This window comes from Hibiscus syriacus, unplaced genomic scaffold (assembly GCF_006381635.1).
Source record: "Hibiscus syriacus cultivar Baekdansim isolate YM2019G1 unplaced genomic scaffold, ASM638163v2 tig00110570_pilon, whole genome shotgun sequence".
Lineage (NCBI taxonomy): Eukaryota > Viridiplantae > Streptophyta > Magnoliopsida > Malvales > Malvaceae > Hibiscus > Hibiscus syriacus.
In genome coordinates this window covers 155922-182177 of record NW_024062785.1, presented here as the reverse complement: position 1 = coordinate 182177, position 26256 = coordinate 155922, and the positions used below count along the sequence as shown (strand labels likewise).

Sequence of the window (26256 nt, the reverse complement as noted above, 5' to 3'; positions counted from 1 at the left end):
GTACTCGCACCCCTTCTTATTTTTGCCAAACAGCTCTTGTAGCATCGACTCAAACCTTTGAGGTAAGAGTTCGTAACCTAAGTCATTAGGAATATGTAATAGTTAATATGAAGTATAAATAAGTAATAAGAAATTGATAGAAAAATTGGGAAAAAGTAATATACCCATCCGCACGACTAACTGACGTTCATCGTTCTTCTTGTATTTTCCGTAATAGTTTGCAGCAATATGACGGACACAATAACGATGTTGAACATGTGGAGGTCTATACATTGTACCCAAAGAGTCCATTGCTGCTTTTATCCCGGCTCCTCGGTCTGAAATAATGCATACTCGTTCCCTGGTGACAACATGTAAACGTAAATTTTTAAGGAAAAAAGCCCAAGACTCAGTGTCTTCTCCTTGAACGAGGGCAAACGCAACAGGAAGAATATTACGGTTTCCATCTTGGACCACAGCCAATAATAAAACTTGCTTGTATTTCCCATACAAGAAAGTACCATCAATTTGGACAATTGGTTTACAGTACTTGACTGCATTAATACACTGAGGGTAAGTCCAAAAGACTCGGTAAAATTGGCAGCGATCGCGAACCATTCGATCATTCACGTAATGATGTTGAGTTTCGAACTCAACAATTGTCCCGGGATTAAGTCTTTGCACAACATGAAACCAACTGGGCAGCTCGTTGTAAGAGGAATCCCATTCGCCATGAAGTTTGCAAATGACATTCTGTTTTGCCAACCACGCTTTTTTATATGAGACAGTGTACCCATATTGGGACTGTATAGCAGAAATCAACACTGCAACAGCTATATGAGAGCTTTGCTTCACAATGGGCATGATTGCTTGACAAATAATGTTGGAGTCCAAGTTGGGATGATCCTGGTTTATACCTGTTGCACAACATGTATGAGGACCGTTGTATCTGGTTAGTTCCCATAAGTTGTTCTTCCTCTTCCTCTTTGATACACGGACCATCCATTGACATCCGTTGTGACGTTGGACGCAGTAGCAGACATATTTCTCCGTGTTAGATCGATCAACTCGGGACTGAACTGAGTTACGAATATTGTAACTCTTTATTGCCATCATTGCTTCCTCCTTCGATGCGAACTCCATTCCAATATGTAAATTACCGTCATTGACTGATGATTGAAGTCCATAGTTTCCAACATCAGGAAGATCTGGAAATTCAGGCTCATACATTGCATCATAATCAGCCTCATACATATGTGCAGGAAGTTCGGCTGGTGTTGTATTTATCGGAACGTCATCCTCGTCATCATCAGAATGTACGTTAAACTGTGGTGAGTCAGGTTCAACGAATAATCCCGTTTCAGCACCATCTGCACCTGGCTCCCGAAGAGGTTCTTCTGGTGGAGATGAGGGTTCCTCCGATAATCCAATGTTGAGGTCAAATAAGTTCCCGCTTGCGTGTCCTCCCCTTGAACTTGAGGCCATTGTATCATGTGGGATGTGAATAGACTGTCGTCTCGTTGGCATTTCCATATGTAAGTCGAAAACATTGGCAGATGAATGTCTGCCCCTTGAAGTAGAAGAGATGTTGCCATATGGATTATTGGTGAAGCCACGTGGGTTGAGATCATAAGCAGTTGCAGATGAATGCCTTCCTATTGAACTTGATGGCATGGTATATGGCGTTGGATCCGCCATTAATGATGTGAAATCATTACAGATAAGTTGTGTCGGGCTATCAACTTGATCAGTATTCCTCCAATTATTCGTAGAATATATGCCCGAGCACATGCCTTTTCTTGATCCTCTGAAGCATTTTCATTTAAAACCTCAAAATTAGCTTTCAACCAAGATAAAGCTATTCTACCTCCATTAAACTCTGGCGGAGCAGCTCCAAGATAATCAATGCACATTGATTGCCAATCACCATCCGCCATACCACACATCATATTTCCGTCGACGGGAAGCCCCAGATGCATAGAGACATCCTCCAATGTAATTGTTGCCTCTCCACATGGAAGGTGAAAAGTGTGTGTCTCGGGCCTCCACCTCTCAATCAGTGCAGAAATTAGGACAGGTTCGAGTTTGCAACCGCCTATAATTGTTGCAATATACCCGAACCCAGCAGAAGCCAAATATGGCAAAATACGTTCCGGTGTCGGTATACGTGGATTTTTAATAAAAGTTTCTAAAATACGATCAGCATCCTAAATAATATATATTATAAAAAGTAAAAATTAATATAAATTCATAATAACTTTAAAATAAAAATAAATTTAAATATTAACATTAATTATAAAAAATATTACCATGTCGCTAAAATGTCTGGAGATATGATCAATATCCAATCGCAACAGCATTTCGTTTTCCATTATAACTGTAGACAAAACAATATAATTAGCAAAAAAATTAATAATTCTAAATAAATAATAATTATATAAATATTATTTTAATAAAAAAATAATATTTACATAAATATATTAATATAAAAAATAATAACTATTTAAAAAAATACTAACATAAAAATAAATTTCTTACCACTAATAACAAATTTAAAACTCAAATAGTTGGAGAATTTGAGTTATATAAGAGAGGAGAAGATGATTTTGGTGTGAAGAATAAGTGAGGGTTGAGGGGGTTTATATAGGGGAGGAGGAGGGGTAGTTAGGAAAAACGGATGGGGGCATTTATGACATTTAATGGAAGGCGCGTCCCCGGGGATGCGCCTTCCACACGTGTCTGCTGATATGGCAAAGGCGCGTCCCCGGGGACGCGCCTTTCACACGTGGCATCCAACTCAGCGAAAACACGGGTAAAGCGCGTCCCCGGGGACGCGCCTTTGCCAACTCAGCAGAAAGGGTGCTAGTTTTGGAAATATTGGTCGAACGGTGTTAGAAAAGTAAAAATAAAAATAAACGGTGTCAGTGGGGTAAAAAAGCCCAAAAATCAAGCAAATATTGGAACTTGATATCAATTCCAGTGCATTTTAATGAAGGTAAGAATCAAATCCAACATCTTAGAGCTTCTTTTTAAGACCCCAAAGTCAACCATGATAACGATGATATATCATAAAAACAATTTTTTTTTTAAATCTGATTTTTTAAATGATTTTTACAAATTTATAGCAATTATCACAATCAGATTCACCAATAATATGTGAAATTATATATATAAATATATCAAATATTAGTATATATTATCTTCCGTTCGTCCTCCTTTTGCACCTGTAATAACCCAGGATGCAAAAATCATTTGTTTTTGTTTTAATTCCTTGGTTTATGATAAGGAAATTAATTCAAACAATCATATAATTAATCACTTGCAAAATCGTGTATGCTAAAATTATGGATATGGGGTTTTAGCACAAAAATAGACCTCAAATTTTTATACTATAAATGAAAAGATCCATTTATTCAAAAATATCTTTTGGTTTTATTTTAGTTTGACATTTTTTCCAAATAATATACAGTAATAATAAGGTAATATTAAAATATGTTTAGAATATCTCTTGATTATTAATAATATATATACATTCTGCAGATATAACTATTCGAATTTTAATTTTTTTAAAAATAATATTTATTTTAACTATTGAAATAAATTAATGAATTTATTATCCCAAAACACTGTAATATATCTTACATATAAATACGTTATTTATGCATAAAACTTAGTCAAAGTCTTAATCCAATTCATTAGCATATATCTTTTTTTAAAATTCATTAGCATCAAGGAAGGTCTCCATGTTAATCGAGTCCAGAACAGATTATGCCTTGCTGTTAAAAAAGAAGCGCGTTGAGAATATATTAAATAGATGTTAATGCGGCACCGTTTTCACTTGCCAGCCAATTCCCGTGTCCGTCGGCAATCACGTGACGTATTTACCCCCTCGAATAGATATCCCCACTCCTCTGATTTTTCATATCGTCGTGGAAGCAAAACGCCTTGGTCTTCTTTCTCTCTGAATTCCTTGGTCTCTATTTAAAAAATCGACTTTTTGAGGTAAATTTAATGCAAAATTATTCCATTTTATTGTCTTTAGATATATTATCTTTCTTGATTTGATCAGCTTCACTTCCTAGGTAGTGTGTTTTTAGTTGACAGTGCTTTGATTGTTAACTGGCTTAAAGTTTGACTCGTTTTCAGAGGTGGTTCTTGATCTGAGTCTCTATTTGACCAGATTCAAAATAGCTTTCTCTTTTTTTCCCATGAAGTGAAGTAAATAGTTTCAAATTTCGTAAAGCTTGGTTTGACCAAACAGATATGTCTTCTAGTTCTGGCTCTTGGTTGATCTGTGAAGTATGTAAACATTTTGCTCAATAAACTTGAATGAGAACTTTGAATACAATCTGATTTTTACGGATCTGGATTCAATTGTATTGATTTCATTACTTTCTATTTAAATTTTCTGGATCTATTATTTTACTGATATGTTAGTTCAAATGTAAGTAGAGATGGCCGTCGGTGATTCGATTCCTTGGTCAGATCTGATGGTATATTCTTCTCTGGTCATTGTTTTATAGAATATGATTTTAGTATTAGTTCAACTTTTGTATTGTATAGGAGCTATGTCGCTCATTTCCTTATAAGGTTCATAGATGCATACTAGTATCCGACACTTACCTCGAGCCCATGTAACATAGTTTAGATATGCACTCGAAAAAGTGATGATCAGATGTTGAAATACAACTTGAAAAGGTGATGATCAGATGTTGAAATACAACTTGTCCTATGGCTCTTATTGTTTTCAAGATGAAATGAGTTTTTAAGTTTCTTCTAAGTTTTTGAGTTGGGTGGATCCAGGAATGGTTTTCGCCATTATGTTATTTGAATAGTTGTTTCTCATTTTTTATGTTGTAGTACACAAAGAAAATGAGGATTTGTTGCATTGGAGCTGGTTATGTTGGTGGGCCTACAATGGCCGTGATCGCACTTAAATGTCCGGATATTGAAGTGGCTGTTGTTGATATCTCTGTGCCTCGGATTGCTGCCTGGAACAGTGACCAGCTCCCTATCTATGAGCCTGGTCTTGATGACGTTGTGAAACAATGTCGTGGCAAGAACCTTTTCTTCAGCACTGATGTAGAAAAACATGTGCGTGAGGCTGATATTGTCTTTGTTTCTGTCAACACTCCCACCAAGACTCGGGGCCTTGGAGCTGGCAAAGCTGCAGACCTTACTTATTGGGAAAGCGCTGCCCGTATGATTGCGGAGGTATCAAAATCTGACAAGATTGTCGTTGAGAAATCGACAGTCCCTGTCAAAACTGCAGAGGCAATTGAAAAGATTCTTACCCACAACAGCAAGGGAATCAAATTCCAAATCCTTTCTAACCCAGAATTTCTTGCTGAAGGAACAGCAATTCAAGATCTTTTCAATCCTGATCGTGTTCTTATTGGAGGGCGTGAAACCCCAGAAGGCAATAAGGCTATCCAAGCATTGAAGGCTGTTTATGCTCATTGGGTCCCTGAGGAGAGAATTCTTACTGCCAATCTTTGGTCTGCAGAGCTTTCCAAGCTTGCTGCCAATGCTTTCTTGGCTCAGAGGATCTCATCCGTAAATGCCATGTCTGCTCTTTGTGAGGCAACTGGGGCAGATGTTACACAGGTATCCTATGCTGTTGGTAAGGACACGAGGATTGGACCCAAATTTTTGAATGCTAGTGTCGGTTTCGGTGGATCCTGCTTCCAGAAGGATATTCTAAATCTGGTTTACATCTGTGAGTGCAATGGCCTTCCTGAGGTGGCTGAGTACTGGAAGCAAGTCATTAAAATCAATGACTATCAGAAAAACCGATTTGTTAACCGTGTTGTAGCCTCGATGTTCAACACTGTTTCTAACAAGAAGATTGCTATTCTAGGGTTTGCCTTTAAGAAGGATACTGGTGATACTAGGGAGACCCCTGCCATTGATGTATGCAAAGGACTTTTGGGAGACAAAGCTCGGTTGAGCATATATGATCCGCAGGTCACCGAGGACCAGGTCCAACGAGATCTTTCCATGAAGAAGTTTGACTGGGACCATCCTCTCCACTTGCAACCCATGAGCCCCACAACTGTTAAGCAGGTCAGCTGTGTCTGGGATGCTTATGAGGCAACCAAGGATGCTCATGGTATTTGCATTCTGACAGAGTGGGATGAATTTAAGCAACTCGACTTCAAGAGGATATACGACAACATGCAGAAGCCGGCTTTTGTTTTCGATGGAAGGAACATCGTGAACATGGAACAGCTGAGGGAGATCGGTTTCATCGTTTACTCGATCGGTAAGCCACTGGATGCATGGCTCAAGGACATGCCTGCTGTAGCATAAGTGCCATGCACAGGTTGAATGCTTATGATGGATACAAGCGATTACATTTCGAGTTCGATTCTTTCCAGTTGAATTTTTAGATGACGAGTTGTGTTGTACCTTGTTTCCTCCATAGTAAGTCAAGCATAATTGGAATTTTACAATCATGACGAAGATAAAAGAAAGGCTATGTGTTGTGCCTTCAATTGTTGTTTGTTAGGGAACATACGTTCTTGCTCGATTTGAACTTCTTCCATTTGTAGATCGTTGAAATTTCATACCTCTTTGATGGAATACTTCAATTCTTGGTATTATTCATTGTTTTCTTTCAATTATGTCGAGGGATCAATTAAAATTATATAAGATTGACTGATAATATTAATAACGTGATTTATTATCCTTAATTACTTGTTAAGGGAATTAGCAGTAACTAAATTATTTCCTCTTTTTGAGAGTTCAATTTATCAATTTTGAAGGGATCCTTTGCAGACATGTGATCGCTGTGTTCAAAGCAACAAACATCTTCCTGCTTCTTCGACATTATATTCTAAAGCCATGGACTAAAAATGCGGAAGAGGCCAAGTTCGATGCATTACCATCCGTTGAGACCCATGGTGATTATCGGATGCGGTACAATCTTTTTCTACAGGAAGCCGTACAATGTGCAGAAGAGGGGATGACATCTGATCACAGTTTCGAGGTAGCGTTAAACGACTTGAGGGAGGCTAGAATTAAAATTGTTAGTGCCAAGAAGAATGTCATCAATGTTCAGAAGCTCGACACTGGTACCGACTATGAGGACGATAAAACTTCATAGATAGTTAGTCGGAATGGATGATTCGATCATCTGTATTTCTATATAAACCAACACAGCCCTTGCCATCAAATGAAGATGCAGCAGTAAATAATTGTCGGTTGCCTTAACATCTTTCATACATGTTTGTTGTATGATTAATATATCATATTGCTTGATCTCTTCTTCATTCTTGATTTATTGATTTGATCTAATAATATAATAATTACAAAGCAGCCCAGTTGGCTTTTCTTGTTTTTCTCTTCAAAGCTTGGATTTTTCAGCCAACAAAAACCAACCCAGATCAATTCTGAAATCAAGTAAGATAACCCATTAAACTTTTACACTGCTTTTAAGTATTTGTTCGTTTTTGGAGTGATAAAGTTTTGGAATTTGACTGGCTTGGTTCTCTTAACTCTGAGATTTGTTCTTCTTTAACTATTGGTGGATGCTTTACTTATTTTGAGATTTTGATGTGTGTTTATGTCTTGAACTGTTATTCAAATCTCTCTTGAAGTTGATACCTTTTACAGTTTCCCTGCATATCTGTTTCTAACTTGACTCTGAGTCAAGTAATTCAATCTTTCTTTTTTATGGTATTCGCAGTTTGGGAATTGAAAGAAGATTCGGATTCCGAACAGGTTGAATTCCACCTTTTGATGTCTTTACAGCATTCAAGGTTGAGGTTTCTGTTTACAGAAAGGTAGAAGGGTACAAGTAAAGATCTTGGGGGTGTTGGGATTTTTCAAGTTTCAAGGTTTATGGAGATGGCTGGTGTTCAAGATCAGTTAGAGGTCAAATTTAGATTGACTGATGGGTCAGATATTGGTCCTAAAACCTTCCCTGCTGCTACCAGTATTGCAACCTTGAAAGAAAGCGTTCTTGCACAATGGCCTAAAGGTTAGTTGTTTTTTTTTTATTTTTTGAAAACGTTGGACTAAATCCAAAATGTCTTTTGGTTACTGTTCCATTCTTCCATATGGCTCTTGAACTAGAAAGGTGGGATCTTGCTATTTGTTTGTATTGCTGGTTGAATGTTCAGATAATAGAAACTATGTGAGAAAATATTATCTTATGATTTGCTTCCTTCAGAATCAGGACAGAAATCCGTTGCAGAGAAACTGGAATGTGTTCTTTGATCAGTAAAATGCATTTGCTATGATGATTACTTACTGCTGTATGAAATGCCTAACCATGAAAATATTTCCTAGGGAACCGAAATTACGTGTTACCGAATATGAACAAGGAATGTTTCGGGCCTTTCCCGGGTATACAATGAACAGCAAGGTCAATTTTTTTTACGAGTGTCTGCATGTCACTGAAGACCTCTCTTTCTTGTAGCTAAAACCAACACGTTGTACTGGTTTTTAGTTTGCTTCATTGCATCATTGGTGTTTCTGTTCGAAATGTTTGTCCATGTTGGATTCCGGGTTTTCATGCTTTTTCGAGGGATGAACATTTGATTCGAGGCACTTTTGCTGTTACAGTTCATAATTGAATTGCAAGCCGAGTGTGTAATTTCACTTGTTTAATTTTGTGCAGAGAAGGAGAATGGTCCAAGGACAGTGAAAGATGTTAAGTTAATTAGTGCTGGAAAAATATTAGAGAACAGAAAAACACTGGGGGAGTGCCAAAGTCCTCTCTGCGATATTCCCGGTGGGTTGACGACGATGCATGTTGTCGTTCAACCTCCGACGGAGAAAGGTACAATTTATTATCTCTGAGGTTCCAATCTGAACTTTTTCATATGCAGTTTTGAATTTACCTTTTTTCTTTAGGAATTTTAATCCATGCATTTACTACTTGTATCTTTCTTTACCAAGCAGAGAAGAAGGCAACAAATCACGCACAGCAAAACAAATGTGTTTGTGCCATATTATAATCCACAGTTCGCCGAGGGGATGACATCATTTTCAGGTGGTTTCCCTAGACTGTTTATTTGTCAGCTAACACAACCCTTGGTTTTTAAACTTAAACTCCATCTAAAAGTTGTCTGCAGATGAGGAGTCCTTGAGCTGGCATAGAAAATCAAGTTGGGGACTTCTCCGATTGATGAAGGCGGTCTGCATCTTGCAGATTTTTCATATAGGTCGGATTTTTTGCTTCTGTTTTACGCCTTATTTGTTAAGCCGATCACCATCCGTTCACTTTTTCATGTTTCAAGTTATTGAACCGCAGATTGTGTCCCATTTTGTCATACCAAATGCATTGTGTGTTTCCAATTCGTCTTTTGTACGATATCATCTTTGATCCAGTAATTGAACTCATGTTGGTTGTCATACTTTTACCGATGATATAGATTCATGTCTCATAGTTTGTTACAGTTTCATAGATTGTTTTCGTTATTTGAATTAAACAGTATATGATCCTTCAAGCAATAAGGATTCTAAAAATACGAAAAAACTGAGCATACTCGTCTCGACATACTCGACTCGTATTTAGGTAACATAGTATATGATCCTGCAAATGATTTTTAATCACAGGATGCTCACCCAGTCTTGGACTAACAGTCATATGCAGAAAAATCATATATTTGTAAGCATGTATCTAATAACAAACACACTTTAACTGTCCAAGCATACAAGTAGTAAGTTTTCTCAATGACTTACACAACTATTTCAACTGTATATATAAGAACACTTCCTGATGCATCCGGGAACCTCGGTTGCCATCTGATGAGAATTCCTGATACACGAATAAAAAAAAAACAAGCACACACCAGATAAAAGTAGATATTGAGAAGCTTTGCGGAAGAAACTGTCGTAAAATCCGGGCATTGAGAAGTCATCAAATTGGAGAAGCATCGTGCTATACGTGCAAACTTATATTCACAATGCTTGCCGAACTAGAAATCAAAACTCTCTCAAGTTATGATCTCTTTGACAAGCCACTCTAAACTCGGGTATGCAAAGTACAAAATGAGAAATGAAGGGAGAGCAAATATTACGGTAATAAGTATGTACAGGGCCAAGATGGCGGCACTGGCGGGAATCACGTAAAGGATGATTAAGAGAAATATGATGACTAAAGGGAACTTGGCTACCAGATGCATGAAGATAACCAGAGACTTACGAAGGTAAGAATATATTCTTTCCGAATTGAAGTAATCAGCGAGATTATTATGAGTGTGGTTTGATCTTGATGGCTCACAATGATGCATATACTGTCCCCTTCTGTAGTTACTCTGAGTCACTTGGTTCCGCGATGCTGAATTATCGTTCAATGAACAGCCAAGCTGATGATCTTCACAGAAAGAAGAATGAGACTTCAGTCTATCACCATTCATGCTCTCAACCATCCAAAGTAGAAAATAGTTCTTCCGAGGGTAATTGAGATTTCCCCTATAAACCAGACGAAATGACAAGAGATTGCACCACGGGCAGGAAATGAAAAGCGGAAGTTGAATCGGTAGAGTCGGAAATTTCACAACAGCTGATTGAAGTCCTAGAATGCAGTTTTTACAAAGGGTATGACCACACCATAAAACGTAGGGCACATTTTCTACGATGTTGAAGGATTCACAGCATATAGGGCATTCTAAACACTCATCCCTGTTAACCACAGAAGAGCTTTCATCGTCTGAACATTCTGATGCAGCATGAGGTTGCTTTAGAAAATCATTTTTTCTTCCAACAGTTCCCGCAACACAGTTGGGTGCAAAACTCCACATGTTGATACAAGGAACACAACCAAGTTTACATAGCCAGCATGAATTTCTAGTATCAGAAATTGAGCATTAATAATTATAAAATAATCGTAAAATCGATAAGATCCATCTGCAAATATATATACAAAAAGTGCTGAAAACCAAGTAAGAATAATAGGCACTTTAGGCAGCAAAGACTTCAGTAAGCATTTCTATTTCAATTGCATGCAACAAATGTATCAGTCTAACAGTCCTTTTCGAATGAACTCCCCATTAATACACATGCATATTATACTACAAATCAAAAGGGAAAACACTAAGATTTGCTCATCCATAGATCTTCAACAAACAAACACGAAACTAAAATTCACAGTGGTTAGTGAGGACCAAAGTCGGGATGATCGTTTGCCTACTAAGTCGGATGCAAGCCTAATTTGAGTTTGAAAAATCATGCAGGATGATCGCTTGACTTCTAAGTCGGAAGCAAACCTAATTCGACAAAATACGCATTGGTTCTTCCCTATAAAAAGTGAAGACTGGTTCACAAAGCGAGCTATTTTCAAGCTTTGGGCACTTGATTTGCAGATGCAGCCTTGCAAATTTCCTCGACTCAATCAAGTTCGAATTTCAGCTTATGAAAGCTAAGACATGGTAAACCAAAGCTATCATACAACTCCGTTATCAAACCATTCGATGCGCAAAACCCGAAGTTTAGCTAAGCTCTTGCAATCTTTCTTATGAGATTGGAACTAGTAGGATGGGATTCAAATAACACCCAATTCTTAAGAATGAAAAATATATCATTTCATTTTAAAGCTACTATTGAAAATTGAAAAATATACACACAAGAACGAAAACAACTACAAGTTGAATCAGATATGCAACAAAATGAAAGAGCCCAGAAAGGGAAACACCTTAGATGATCATATAACATAAAACCCAGAAAGAAACAAAATATTTTTCTCTTTTGAAAGTGTTGTTACTTCGCAAACAACCTAGCCATTAACTCATACAATACTTGCCCAGAAAAAGATACGATCTTTAAATTTAAACGCGTCTTTTAACAGAAAATTGAAAACAAAAAAAGAAAGAAACTTTGAAGTAGTAATCTTACGGAGTACTTTGAATCGTGATTTGATGATAAACAAATAGAGAAGAACAACGAGTTTCAAAGCTCTCGTTTTCTATCTGCTTTTCACTCCTTATATTTATAGTAAAAGGAAATATTTAATTTAATTTTTATATAATATTATATTTTACATTTTTTTTAAAATCATCTCGTATTTGAGTAACCGGATCCAAACGGCATCGGCAAAGTATAATACGCAGATAGAATAAGGTTTTGGGGTATTTATTTAGTTATACTATTATAACAATTTACAAAATGATCCCTTAATTTTAAAAACTAACAAATTGGTCCATTGTTTTTAAGAAGTTGATGACTGATGAGATTGTTAATAAAATTGTATAGTGATGATTTTAAAAACCAACATTTTATGTTTTTGTCTGCATCTTTGGATAAATGCATTGATTTCTGTACTTCTGAACACTATTCTGCCACATATGCACATCTATGTTATCTATATTCGATTTTTCAATTATTCAGAGGATTATTTGAGATTCATTTCCATGCATACATTAGATGCCAATAATTAAAGAAAACTAAAGAGTTGGGAACGACATTGATGCAAATTAATACAAATCATTATTTTCTCAATATTTTCCCATCTACATGGTTTTTCCATGGTGTGGTAGATGATTTTGTTTTGACATTTGATGGAGGTTTATGTCGACTTAATGTGTCGGTAACGTCTCTATAGATCAACGACGCGAGGCTAAGGGTGGACGAGAGTGGGAACTTGACCCTCGAGGCAGTGATGTACTCCTTAATTCGACTGGAGGACAGCATAATATTTAGCCTTCTAGAGAGAGCTCAATATTGTCATAATGAGAATACATATGACCCTGATGCCTTTTCAGTGGAGGGGTTCCATGGCTCTTCGGTCGAGAACATGCTTCGAGAAACCGAAAAGCTTCATGCTCAGCAGCTCAGGTATGTCAGAGTCAATAAGCAGAGAGAGAAAGGGAATAGGTGTAGCAAAATCCACATTGCTTTGCTGATAAACCCTTTAATTATCCATTAGGTTGGCAGATACATGAGCCCAGACGAGCATCCATTCTTCCGAGACGAATTACCGGACCCCTTGTTGCCACCTCTGAAATACCCTTAGGTAAAATGATAGGAGGCGTTACATTTTATCGCTATTTTGCAGTGGCATTGGACTTACGTTTATTGCTCCCTTTGTCCACAACTCCACATTCTCACTCACTAATATATGAAGTATTCTGTTCATTGTGTGTTTTATTTGAACTCTTAAGTATTCGTTAGTGTAAAGAATGGGTACGTTAGGTCGGTCTTCGATTCGTATCCGAAAAGCGTAAAATGATATCACGGGAAAATATAGTCATCAGCTGGGAAATTGGTATTAAGTAGCCTCTTGAAGGACTTGTGGAGTACTTCCATCTCTATGACCCTTCTTCCTCGTTAGTGTAAGTGTCGGATATGAATGTGTCCGACATTGGCGTGTTCGATATTTATTGAAGTTTTTCCATATTTGGAGAGTCTTTGGGGGGTCGTGTCTCATACTCGTTTTTTGAATATGCATCAAACGCTACTTTTGGAGCAACACATCTCTTCGTACTATCTTTTGGTGATGAATGATGCTCTTTATGGCATCATGAGAATATAAGATTTAAATTGTTATGTTGAGTAATGGTATGATCTGATCTATTATGATACTGAATGGCATTCGATTCGAAGAATTTAATCCTCTGCACGGTGCACATGATCTGTATCTCTCGTTGTCCATAATGTTGATGTATTTGTTGGACATTCAGAATTTTCCACTGTTGAGTGCTCGGTTTTTAACTTCACAAATATTATTCCGAGATTAGCAAAGGAAGGAGATGACGGCAATTGTGGATCTACCGCCGTTTGTGACACCATGTGTTTGCAGGTAAATATTTAAGCCAGGTCTCACGTGCATTTCCTATTGGTTTTCAGGGCATGCGTAGATAGATACCTGTTGTTCCGATTGGTGGTTGTATGGATACAACATGATGTTCAGGAAACCACTGGATGCTTAACATTTATGCGTCATTGCAGGCTCTTTCGAAGAGAATTCATTACGGAAAATTTGTATCAGAATGTAAATTCCGGACATCTCCCGATGCTTATCAAGCTGCCATTAGAGAACAGGTATTGTTTATGACATGAGTTTCCATTCCCAGACTTGCTCATTGAAGCATTTATCGGATTCTGTTCGCATTATTTGTTCTTCCATTTTTGCAGGACAGGGATTTGCTGATGAAGTTGCTGACATTTCCCTCGGTCGAAGAATCGATCAAGAAAAGAGTAGAAACGAAAACCAGAACATACGGACAAGTAATGCAGGGTGATGATATATGCAAAAACGACAGTGATCCGGTATACAAAATAAACCCAAGCTTGGTAGCCGACTTATACGGCGACTGGATCATGCCTGTCGACGAAGGAAGTCCAAGTCGAGTACCTGTTGAGAAGGTTAGACTGATCGGAATGAATTTAAACAGCTCTATTCAGCTGTTATGATGAAACCGAAGTATGTTCATGTTGTAAATTGCAATGCTTTTATAATGATACAGATTATACCCGGATCGTACGAGTTATATAAATTTTAGTTTATACAAGTCTGATTATTTTATCGATTTCGAGTTATATTTAGGTTTTGTGGTTTATAAAATCTTTTTATCGAGTTTTGATCGAGTCGATTTGGAGCAATTAAGAGATGGAATTCTTTTATGGTATGTCATTATGGCTAAAGAAATTGCAGGTTTAATGATCAACCCTCAAGTATGATGATCCTACACCCTTAATAATTATGAACACATGGGAGAGGGTCATTTGGTTTTTATTCTTTTGATGTTTTTGGGCCAAATTTATTAAATCAATCATAATGGTCCCTAAACTAGGGACCATTGTCACCTACATGAAATAATTTATACAATTTATGTACCCCACTCTGGATTTGATAATGACATACAACTATGAAGGATCACTCATGCTCATTTCATGCAAAAGTTTTGTCTATAACACAAATGACTAAGCAAAAAGAAAAAAATCAATGAAGTTCGAAGCAGAAGAAAAAACTGTGAATTTGTGAAACATAAAATAAGGGTTTTTTTTTATTAATCAAGTTAATACACTAAATACTGATTTTGTAAATAGAATAATTAAATCGAAACAATTATTTTTATAATATTTGATTTAAATAAATTAAAAAATAAAACTTTTGTTTAACCCATGTTACTCAATCCAGATAAAAATAATAATCTGAACCAGTTGTGGATCTAGAAACTGCCCCAACCCTAAAAAAAGTTGTTTTTTTTTTCTCTTCTTTTTATCGGTAACCATTAGCTGGCTATTTGCTTATAAACCCATAACCAGAAGCAATTCCAAAGCCAATTCAGAGCAAACCAAAAGAGAAAACAAGCTCAACAATGGAGAGAAGCAAAGTGATGACGATGACAATGGCAGCTCTGGGATTAGCTTTGGTGTTAATGGTTCAACAGGCGGATGCTACAAGGTTCATTGTGGGAGGGGGAGGCATTGGTTGGACCACTAATGTCAATTACACTGTCTGGGCTAAAGGGAAGCACTTCTACAATGGCGACTGGCTCTGTAACTTGCTCTATCTTCTTCTTTCTTTAGATCAACTTTACACTATTCTTTTCTTTCCTTTTCTGGCTATCGCCATTTTACCTTCTTTTTATGGTTGATAAATTGATAGATCTGGACATGGGTTGTTTTCAAATGAATTGGTAATCTCAAATCTTGAATTTTTGTCTTTGATTCCATGGAAAGATATAGTTTAACTGCTAGTTTTAGAATATTCTTAACCTTTTTTTTAATCTTTTTTATCGCTTTGTTGAAGTTGAACTAAGAAAAGGGAATGTTTTAATATAGGTTTGAAGGAATGGAGTTTCTAATTGTGCTTTTTTGTGTGTTTATTGGTCTTCAAATTGATGTTAAAGTTCATATTTTTGCTGGCCCAGAAAATGCAGAAATATGAAGGAAAGTGGGGGGGGGGGGGGAAGTTCTCCTTTGGTCTGGAAAATGTACTTTGGTTGCTTCTGTAGTCGAGATTCATTGTTCATGTTTATGTAAAATGAAATATGAAATCATTTTTGGTCTTCAAAACCCTCTAACAAGCCTCTCTAAGCACTGGATCCATGTTATTCCGAATCTTCATGTTCTTGAAGTATTCATATCCGAGTTCGAGTAACTAGTAACTAATTTCGTTCGAACACATATTCGAATATGGATCTAAAGGAACGATCCACCAAAATGTATGACACTCGCCTCTGAGGTCTGAGAGCTGAGACCATTAAGTTGCTGCAGATCCTGTTTTTGAGTTACAGTTGATTGAAGTTATAGTTTTTTTAAGAAAAGTGGCTGATAGTTCTATGCATCTGATTGTTTGTGTTTGTTTTTTTATTTCCCAGTTTTCGTATACGATCGGAACCAGATGGACGTGCTAGAGGTGAACAAGACGGACTATGAGTCATGCAATACTGATCATCCACTTCACAACTGGACAACCGGAGCCGGAAGGGATGTGGTTCCGCTTAACGTGACTCGCCATTACTATTTCATTAGCGGCAAAGGGTTCTGCTACGGAGGCATGAAGCTAGCGGTCCGTGTCGAGAACCCGCCTCCACCTCCTAAGGCTGCTCCGTTGGACGAAAAGAGTGGCTCCTCACCGAGTACCATTGTCTACAGAGGCCAGCTTGTTATACCAGCTGCTCTCGCCATTGCTGCAGTGTGGGATGCATTTGTTCGAATCTGGTAGTTTCGAAATCGAGATCGAACTCGAGATAATTCCTTCATCAATTGTGAAGCCGAATCAGAACGATTCATATTCCATTTCTTCTTAAATTATTGGTGTGTTTTTTCTTTTCTTTTTTGTTCCAAAATAGTTGACATGAAACTAGCTTTAGGAGAAATTATTGTTTGAATTTGTGGGAAAATGCAATGTTATTTAGTTCTTTCATCAAGTGTTTAAACAGTTGCCGCTTTTATATTTCAAATTCGAGTTTTGTCACGCAGAGATATGAAAAATTTAAAATAATTATAAGATAATATCGATTCAAAAAAAAAATAGTCTATTGATGACGGCTGATGCACATACATCTTAATGTAGTTACTTAAACTCGAACCTATTAAGAAAAAGATCATTCCTTTTTATCGCTAAAATCACTCGATATTCTCTATGATTCGGGATATAAATGTTTGAACATTGGGGTCCAAAGTTGTGCATGTGACTAGGTCACTTTCTGTTGATGTTTTGTTTGGTATCCTGAACACAGGGCATTGATTTCGGAACCATGTTCTTCTTTCTTTGTTTGAAGCTTCTCTCCACACAAAGTGCAATCATTCATTCTTCTCATTTCATAAATGTGGATGTTTGAATTTTAAAGTTTGGTCCGGCAACTCTGAATAAGAATTTAAATATAATAAATAAAATAGACAAAACAATAGAAAATTGAATAAAAATGTCAAAATCATGCCCTTAGGTACAAGTTGATATGGACTGCTATGAAAATTGAAACGATATAATGTAATACCGTATTGGTGCCTCAAACGAGAAATCAAGCATTCCATTAAATATATTTGCGGTAAAGCTGGTGTTATAATAATGTTTGAGATTCAACAAAATGAAATTGATCCCTCCATGCAAGTTTCTAAATTTGGTATCATGCACTTCGACGACGACAATCCCGTTAAGCATCCAGAGACGTCCGAAGCGTCGGTATGTGGCCGTGATCGGAAAAGTCAATCTTGTTTAGTCTCAGACAGCACAATACTTGCTCCGGAAGCTCCTCTTGTTTTTGTGCCTGTCGATCAAAGGCAAAGATCATTAACCCAAAGTTAAACATCGATGATTTTAGGCCAAGTTTACTGTATTTTAAAGTATAATGTCCTTTCTGTTTTTGGTTATTCTGTGTTTTTATTGGTGATCAGGAAATCGTAAGTGCTGCACAGAAGTCAAATACATCGAACTTGCTTGACCGGAATGACATTAACTCGGCTAGATCCCGGATTAGTATCCAATCAGAGATTGGGGTATTACCTGGATGGTTAAACCCAGATCAAGAACTCCGTTTTTCAATCGATCTCGAAACGACTCAAGCCCCTTTCTCGATATGTAGCTGAAGCGATGAATGTCCAGATCGATCTCAAAGTAATTAGAACCCTGCATGCGAATTATAGAATCAACATCCTCGTAACCGATCCTGAGAATGACTTAGTACTGCTATCCGTGTCTGTAATCTATCGGCTCAACTAAACACTAACAAACCCAATGAACAAAGCAGAAACTTGTATGCTATACCTTATAAAAATTATGCTGAGGGCGTGAGAGAACCGGCTTTTCGTTATAAGCATTTACGAGTTTCTTCTCGGTAGAACTCAAATTGAGATCATTGGGATTAACCAAACCGGCCATGATCTTTAGCCTTTCTCTGAAGGGAATGATCGAGTCTATCGCGAACCCTTTAACCTTTTCCATCTCATCATCGACCAATTTCTGGAGAAAAAGCAGAAATTATAAACAGACATTACACAGTGAGAGAGAGATAAAAGAAAAAGTGGCTAATATTGGATGAATGAACTGGAAACACAAACCGAAAAGATAAGGTTATCCCATTTTTTCAATTCAATTTTCATATTATCTGCCATACTAGAACTACAAAATACTCTAAAAACACGAGACATGCATGTGATGCCAAGACAGTGAAGCTAAAATGTACATCTAAATCTGTTACTTGAATTAGAAGGTATGAGATATAGGTATGTCTCCAGCACGATACGTTAAACGTATTTTTAACGTTTTTCATGTATTTAAAAGATGATTGGAAAGTAATATCTTCATCCTCAAGTCAGACTCGGGCATCAACACAAGTACTTCAAATATATATGAAGAGTCAGAGCAATATCAGAAAAAATTAGCGAACCATTTAGCCTGAGAAACCAGATTAGGTACCCTTCTATTACCGAGACTACGGATATTACCACGCTTTCCAAAAGTGGAATGTTATAATGTTACCTTGATGCTCTCTTGATAGTGTGGAGAAATGAGTTGGTCAAAATTCTCGTGAACTTTGAAATAAAGAACAAGACTCATTCCTTCACCATCACCATCACCGAGGAACACTGCAGCAGGATATGTTGGCAACTGCAAGAGAAGACATGTGACGATACAAATCGCTTAAAAGAAATTGCTGGGAAGCATTTTTATTAATGATTAAACTGCAGAGCAATATACCTGAATATTAACAATTAGAAGAGGGGGAACTTTCCCATTTGCTTTTACATTAGGAAGCTCGATATGTTGGGCAATATGATTTATCTTTCTTGGGCAGATAAACAAGTCAACACCTATTGGAGTATACGGGGAGAAATGCGGTGCTGGACACTTCCGTTTATCTCTGTACAGAAAATAAATCATCAGTCGTGAATTTCAATATAAAACTATTAACACGTAAGATAAGTCAAGGGTGAGAATCACTAGCATACTTGAAATAGGTCTCGCCTCGAAGTTTAAAAGTTGATGGCTTAATCTCGGACCAACATCCTCGACCCGCCTTCTCATCCTTGCTACACGGAATTATATATCCTGCTCTGGGACGATATAAAAACCGTTTTGATGTACCTGTTATCGATGAAGTTGATATTATAAGCAAATTTTATACTTTAGGAATAATCATTGAACTCAATAAAGTAGTACTAAATAGAACTTTGGAAATAAACTTGACCCAAACTGCTTACAGTTTTCAAGTTTGTCTTCTGTGTCACACGACGACCTCCACTTAAAAGAAAGCCTTAAAACGGCTGATTTCTTTCTTTGGGATTGTGGAGTCGTACCCGATGTTAAAATCTTCTCATTGAAACTCACAGAAGGAATCATTCTTGATAATCCCGATCTTAAGTTTTTCTCTTCGGAATTACGCCTATCCTCTTTCAGTCCTTTAAAGCTTCCATAACGATGATCTAATGGTTTCTTCTTCCTATTACAAATTTCATCGGCCTTTCCGTCATACTGAAGCAGCTGACCACTTGACATATTCCCAATGGCATTACCCAACGGAAAACCATCTGGAAAAGAAAAGTCCGGACAAATTACATATATAAGACTGTCATAGATGATTAATCTTCTTGTTGTCCATTCAAAATTACTTGCTTAGAATTGTGCACACAACCACTAAACAGTTCATATGGTAGAGTACTAAACAACGCAAACTCTACAATGTAATACCGTATTGGTGCCTCAAACGATATAATGTAATACCGTATTGGTGCCTCAAACTAAACAATAGAAAATTGAATAAAAATGTCAAAATCATGCCCTTAGGTACAAGTTGATATGGACTGCTATGAAAATTGAAACGATATAATGTAATACCGTATTGGTGCCTCAAACGAGAAATCAAGCATTCCATTAAATATATTTGCGGTAAAGCTGGTGTTATAATAATGTTTGAGATTCAACAAAATGAAATTGATCCCTCCATGCAAGTTTCTAAATTTGGTATCATGCACTTCGACAACGACAATCCCGTTAAGCATCCAGAGACGTCCGAAGCGTCGGTATGTGGCCGTGATCGGAAAAGTCAATCTTGTTTAGTCTCAGACAGCACAATACTTGCTCCGGAAGCTCCTCTTGTTTTTGTGCCTGTCGATCAAAGGCAAAGATCATTAACCCAAAGTTAAACATCGATGATTTTAGGCCAAGTTTACTGTATTTTAAAGTATAATGTCCTTTCTGTTTTTGGTTATTCTGTGTTTTTATTGGTGATCAGGAAATCGCAAGTGCTGCACAGAAGTCGAATACATCGAACTTGCTTGACCGGAATGACATTAACTCGGCTAGATCCCGGATTAGTATCCAATCAGAGATTGGGGTATTACCTGGATGGTTAAACCCAGATCAAGAACTCCGTTTTTCAATCGATCTCGAAACGACTCAAGCCCCTTTCTCGATATGTAGCTGAAGCGATGAATGTCCAGATCGATCTCAAAGTAATTAGAACCCTGCATGCGAATTATAGAATCAACATCCTCGTAACCGATCCTGAGAATGACTTAGTACTGCTATCCGTGTCTGTAATCTATCGGCTCAACTAAACACTAACAAACCCAATGAACAAAGTAGAAGCTTGTATGCTATACCTTATAAAAATTATGCTGAGGGCGTGAGAGAACCGGCTTTTCGTTATAAGCATTTACGAGTTTCTTCTCGGTAGAACTCAAATTGAGATCATTGGGATTAACCAAACCGGCCATGATCTTTAGCCTTTCTCTGAAGGGAATGATCGAGTCTATCGCGAACCCTTTAACCTTTTCCATCTCATCATCGACCAATTTCTGGAGAAAAAGCAGAAATTATAAACAGACATTACAAAGTGAGAGAGAGATAAAAGAAAAAGTGGCTAATATTGGATGAATGAACTGGATACATAGACCGAAAAGATAAGGTTATCCCATTTTTTCAATTCAATTTTCATATTATCTGCCATACTAGAACTACAAAATACTCTAAAAACACGAGACAAGCATGTGATGCCAAGACAGTGAAGCTAAAATGTACATCTAAATCTGTTACTTGAATTAGAAGGTATGAGATATAGGTATGTCTCCAGCACGATACGTTAAACGTATTTTTAACGTTTTTCATGTATTTAAAAGATGATTGGAAAGTAATATCTTCATCCTCAAGTCAGACTCGGGCATCAACACAAGTACTTCAAATATATATGAAGAGTCAGAGCAATATCAGCAAAAATTAGTGAACCATTTAGCCTGAGAAACCAGATTAGGTACCCTTCTATTACCGAGACTACGGATATTACCACGCTTTCCAAAAGTGGAATGTTATAATGTTACCTTGATGCTCTCTTGATAGTGTGGAGAAATGAGTTGGTCAAAATTCTCGTGAACTTTGAAATAAAGAACAAGACTCATTCCTTCACCATCACCATCACCGAGGAACACTGCAGCAGGATATGTTGGCAACTGCAAGAGAAGACATGTGACGATACAAATCGCTTAAAAGAAATTGCTGGGAAGCATTTTTATTAATGATTAAACTGCAGAGCAATATACCTGAATATTAACAATTAGAAGAGGGGGAACTTTCCCATTTGCTTTTACATTAGGAAGCTCGATATGTTGGGCAATATGATTTATCTTTCTTGGGCAGATAAACAAGTCAACACCTATTGGAGTATACGGGGAGAAATGCGGTGCTGGACACTTCCGTTTATCTCTGTACAGAAAATAAATCATCAGTCGTGAATTTCAATATAAAACTATTAACACGTAAGATAAGTAAAGGTGAGAATCACTAGCATACTTGAAATAGGTCTCGCCTCGAAGTTTAAAAGTTGATGGCTTAATCTCGGACCAACATCCTCGACCCGCCTTCTCATCCTTGCTACACGGAATTATATATCCTGCTCTGGGACGATATAAAAACCGTTTTGATGTACCTGTTATCGATGAAGTTGATATTATAAGCAAATTTTCTACTTTAGGAATAATCATTGAACTCAATAAAGTAGTACTGAATAGAACTTTGGAAATAAACTTGACCCAAACTGCTTACAGTTTTCAAGTTTGTCTTCTGCGTCACACGACGACCTCCTCTTGAAAGAAAGCCTTAAAACAGCTGATTTCTTTCTTTGGGATTGTGGAGTCGTACCCGATGTTAAAATCTTCTCATTGAAACTCACAGAAGGAATCATTCTTGATAATCCCGATCTTAAGTTTTTCTCTTCGGAATTACGCCTATCCTCTTTCAGTCCTTTAAAGCTTCCATAACGATGATCTAATGGTTTCTTCTTCCTATTACAAATTTCATCGGCCTTTCCGTCATACTGAAGCAGCTGACCACTTGACATATTCCCAATGGCATTACACAACGGAAAACCATCTGGAAAAGAAAAGTCCGGACAAATTACATATATAAGACGGTCATAGATGATTAATCTTCTTGTTGTCCATTCAAAATTACTTGCTTAGAATTGTGCACACAACCACTAAACAGTTCATATGGTAGAGTACTAAACAACGCAAACTCTACAATGTAATACACCGAGAAAATTAGCAATCATAAGTTTGTGATATATCTAGCCCCCGCCATTGTCTAAAATTCAGAAGATACATAAAAACTAAGACAAGATAATTACTAGTTTCATGCGGTGATTGATAGTTCAATAGTTCAGCTCCAAAATGTTCCATTGCTATATCATCATGCTCTATTTTTTATTACAGAACTTTAAATTATCATCAAGTAAAGGTTGAATCGTCGGTTACCTCCTTGAATGCTGATGAAGTCATCATCTGAATCAGATTCAAGAATACTAACTGAATCGAACCAAGCATCCTCTTGGGAAGCTCCTGCAGCAAGGAAAAACTTAGTCAACTTGGATTTTCATTTGTAGTATATACTAAAATCTAGTGCTAAAGGACTAAAAGAAAATAACAACAAAGATATTGCTGTTAAGACATTTCATTGCATAGAATGAAAAGTTCACTACAAGAGTGCCATCATTTTTCTTTAAGTTTACATGTCTGATACTTGTGTTTTGAAAAATATTCGAACTTGGGTACGGAGTATGATCCTCCAAATATGGAAAAACAATAAAAAAATGCATTCTCATGTCAAATTCAAACCCTAATCCAACTATTGAGTTCAATTAGCAAAATGCATATGTTAGACTACCATCTATACTCATTACCTATCTTAAAAAATAAGCAGTGCCTTCAATTTTGGGAGAAAAAAAAATTGTTTTACATCATTTCTTCACAAGTTTTCCGTAATCTTATATATTAGCAAAATGTATTTGCAAAAACTATTAATATCTACCGAAATAAATGATCTACCATTTGTATCAATTTGACTCAGATGCCACTGCAACTGAGTGAGATGAAATGAAGAGTTCGAAACCTCGGATTTTCTACGAGTAGTGGCTATACCATTCTCAAAATCCATATGTACATATCCACTAACAGCTATATCCGTTACACGGGCATCACTATTCCTTTTCTTGGTTCCATCCGTCATAGAACTGGTACCCTTCCCACGGCATTTTCGGATCCGACGACGGGATCTCCTCACAGTCCTGATTCTTTTGGCAGGTGCTGATACACAACTCCCCATCAAGACTGTAATTGCAGAACCCTGGATAACAGCAAATATCGTCTACAATGAATATGCCAGCCGTTTTGGCCAGAAGCCGAATTTACTGTAGGAGAGATCGAAAGACTTGCAGTTAACAACAGACACCCATAACATGATCAATTCAGGGTGAAAAAAACAAGTTTTATAGGTGAATATATCTGGAACCATCATGATCATGATCATAATCATAAAAAACCCTTATGTAAAGAACTCATGTCCGGAAAATATGAGGGACATGACACGCCCAAGTTCGAATAACATAGCATATTATCAAACAAGTATAGATTTAAACAACTAAGTTAAGAACCAAATATACAGTCCTCAATTAATCATGGATTTTTTTTAGCTTAAACCTTCCATATTAACTAAATCAGAACAAAAAATCTAAAAAGGAGAAACAAAAACAACCTTGAAATAATCCCAAAAAAATAATAATTTGAAAAAACTTAAGATGATCGATGTATAAAGAAACCGAGTGTTTAAACATGAAGCAAAACCTCTTTGAAGTTTGAAGTTTAACCAGAAATATAATATGGAAAAACTAAGAAGAAAAGAAGGTTTAGACTCCACATCCAATGAAGTTAAGGAGACAAAAATGAAGAGGATGGAGGCCAACAGAAACAATGAAATCTGTCCCACATCAGAAAGTAACATGAAAGTAAGAGGAAAATAACTTTTAACTAATTTAATTATATATATATATATATATAATAAAAAAAACTCTATTAAATTGGAAAATACTTGTTTTTTGGCTATGATGAAAAGAAGCAACAGTGCTCAAACTTTAAAGAAAACCATGTCAACAAGATTTAATAGCATATTTTATTCCTTAGAAAATGGCAAGGAAAAAAATTGAAACTTTGAATCCAGAACTGAAATTTAGCTAATACATAATACACATGCAGAATCAACCAATCGTATAATCAAAAGCACATACCTTTAAAAAAGGGCCGGGGGGGGGGGAAGAAAGCATTATTAAAATGAATATTAAAAGTCAATGCTGCTAACTACAAGTCTACAAGAAACGAGAAAAAAAATGAATCTAAAGAAGAAATTACAGGGAAAAACTCAAGTTTTATGAACAGAAAACTTTGAATGTGCTGAGGGAAAACAAACAAAAGCAAATATCTTTACAAATATAATAAAATTAAGAGAAATTGATCAAATTCAAATGAAAGTTACCTTGATCGTTTTCCTTTCTCTCCAGAAAAGGGATCTCTCTGGTGAGTAAAGCAGACTGCGAACAATTCGGGTCGGATCCGGGTAGAAGATTGAACAAAAAATATGCAAGTTCTATGTGTTTTTTCTTTCTTTCAAAGAATGGGAAAAATAAATAAATAAATAAAGAGATGAAAGAATGTAAAGTAGTAAGAAAGGAATTAGTAGAGAAGGGACTTCTTATGGCTAATTAAAACGAGGGTTAAATGAACGGAGGGAAGACATGGAGATGGAGCTTTGTTCCATGCCGCGTTCAATTTAGCTTTTGTTTGAAAGCTCCTTTCTTTTACTCGAGATTGGGGTAAACTATATTAATGGTTCCTAAAGTTTTAAATAATTTACAATTTAATCACCAAGTATTTAAAACTCACATTAGAATTACTTAGATTTAAGAATATTTTTATTTTGATCGCTTTGTTAAGGCTTAAATATAAAATAATTGTTCAAATTATAGAGTTTTTCACGAATAAGTGTTTAAACTATTTTTTGAATGATCTTTATGCTTAATGTTACAAACGTTGCTATTTTAGGTACTCAAGTCGTCAACGGCTTTAATTTCATCTATTAAGTAATATGTTTCACAATATAGTTTTTATTTAAAATTTAAAAAATAAAATTATATTTAAAAACACATAGAAAATTTGAAATAACCCAAAACTTTGAAAACATTCATTTCATCCCCTAAACCCACTTTGGATGCTGTCCTTTGCCATCGACGAGGCTCCACCAGACCTCACCTTCCTCTGACGATCAAAATCCCTATGAAATTATGATCGATCGACGGTGAATTGACGTTTTATACCTCGCGAACCCTAGATGAAAATAATAACCCCATGTGATTTCGAAAACCAATCGGTGATAAATACAATGACTTATAACTAGGATGATGGAAAGAGTTACGTCGACAGCGGTGATAATGGCTGAAAAGGTCGGCGACGGGTGTTAGGGATATGATTTGTGGATTTTATGGATTTTGAAACTTTTTGTAATTTAAGAGAAATTAGGGGTTTTTAATAAATATAATAACATTTTTTAAATAAACTTTA

General features: G+C 36.5%; 7 protein-coding genes across 10 annotated transcripts; 4 read left to right on the top strand and 3 right to left on the bottom strand.

The window, feature by feature from the left end:
- Positions 1-3889: 3889 nt before the first annotated feature.
- Positions 3890-6476, top strand: LOC120132887 (UDP-glucose 6-dehydrogenase 2-like). 3 transcript variants are annotated; one of them, XM_039149579.1, is made up of 2 exons: positions 3890-3960; positions 4806-6476. In XM_039149579.1, the coding sequence occupies exon 2, from the start codon at positions 4852-4854 to the stop codon at positions 6289-6291; it is 1440 nt and encodes a 479-aa protein (XP_039005510.1). In that variant the 5' UTR covers positions 3890-3960; positions 4806-4851; the 3' UTR covers positions 6292-6476. The 3 variants fall into 3 exon arrangements, with proteins under 3 accessions (XP_039005510.1, XP_039005511.1, XP_039005512.1); XM_039149580.1 differs by having other exon boundaries at positions 3895-3981; positions 4840-6476; XM_039149581.1 differs by having other exon boundaries at positions 3924-3981; positions 4833-6476.
- A 731-nt stretch (positions 6477-7207) lies between these two features.
- On the top strand, positions 7208-9378 carry LOC120132896 (membrane-anchored ubiquitin-fold protein 1-like). Its single transcript, XM_039149591.1, has 5 exons — positions 7208-7383; positions 7670-7963; positions 8606-8767; positions 8890-8980; positions 9063-9378. The coding sequence occupies exons 2-4, from the start codon at positions 7825-7827 to the stop codon at positions 8943-8945; spliced, it is 357 nt and encodes a 118-aa protein (XP_039005522.1). The 5' UTR covers positions 7208-7383; positions 7670-7824; the 3' UTR covers positions 8946-8980; positions 9063-9378.
- A 233-nt stretch (positions 9379-9611) lies between these two features.
- On the bottom strand, positions 9612-11903 carry LOC120132890. Of its 2 annotated transcripts, none has more exons than XM_039149584.1 (2): positions 11824-11903; positions 9612-10779 (listed from the first exon to the last, which is right to left on the bottom strand). In XM_039149584.1, exon 2 carries the CDS (start codon positions 10731-10733, stop codon positions 9927-9929), a length of 807 nt encoding a protein of 268 aa, XP_039005515.1. In that variant the 5' UTR covers positions 10734-10779; positions 11824-11903; the 3' UTR covers positions 9612-9926. The 2 variants fall into 2 exon arrangements, with proteins under 2 accessions (XP_039005515.1, XP_039005516.1); XM_039149585.1 differs by lacking the exon at positions 11824-11903 and adding an exon at positions 11180-11225 and having other exon boundaries at positions 9612-10841.
- On the top strand, positions 9818-16709 carry LOC120132894 (lamin-like protein). Its single transcript, XM_039149587.1, has 4 exons — positions 9818-9822; positions 14119-14124; positions 15242-15429; positions 16254-16709. Exons 3-4 carry the CDS (start codon positions 15249-15251, stop codon positions 16598-16600), a joined length of 528 nt encoding a protein of 175 aa, XP_039005518.1. The 5' UTR covers positions 9818-9822; positions 14119-14124; positions 15242-15248; the 3' UTR covers positions 16601-16709.
- Positions 13107-14340, top strand: LOC120132939 (chorismate mutase 1, chloroplastic-like). The gene is made up of 4 exons (XM_039149617.1): positions 13107-13110; positions 13608-13726; positions 13876-13968; positions 14062-14340. Exons 1-4 carry the CDS (start codon positions 13107-13109, stop codon positions 14338-14340), a joined length of 495 nt encoding a protein of 164 aa, XP_039005548.1.
- A 681-nt stretch (positions 16710-17390) lies between the features above and the next one.
- Positions 17391-23899, bottom strand: LOC120132889. Its single transcript, XM_039149583.1, has 9 exons — positions 23759-23899; positions 23125-23208; positions 19579-19905; positions 19327-19462; positions 19076-19238; positions 18857-18985; positions 18143-18337; positions 17882-18004; positions 17391-17645 (listed from the first exon to the last, which is right to left on the bottom strand). Exons 3-9 carry the CDS (start codon positions 19871-19873, stop codon positions 17532-17534), a joined length of 1155 nt encoding a protein of 384 aa, XP_039005514.1. The 5' UTR covers positions 19874-19905; positions 23125-23208; positions 23759-23899; the 3' UTR covers positions 17391-17531.
- Positions 20228-25395, bottom strand: LOC120132885. The gene is made up of 10 exons (XM_039149578.1): positions 25175-25395; positions 23788-24056; positions 23125-23208; positions 22415-22741; positions 22163-22298; positions 21913-22075; positions 21694-21822; positions 20980-21174; positions 20719-20841; positions 20228-20482 (listed from the first exon to the last, which is right to left on the bottom strand). Exons 2-10 carry the CDS (start codon positions 23969-23971, stop codon positions 20369-20371), a joined length of 1455 nt encoding a protein of 484 aa, XP_039005509.1. The 5' UTR covers positions 23972-24056; positions 25175-25395; the 3' UTR covers positions 20228-20368.
- Between the last annotated feature and the right edge of the window lie 861 nt (positions 25396-26256).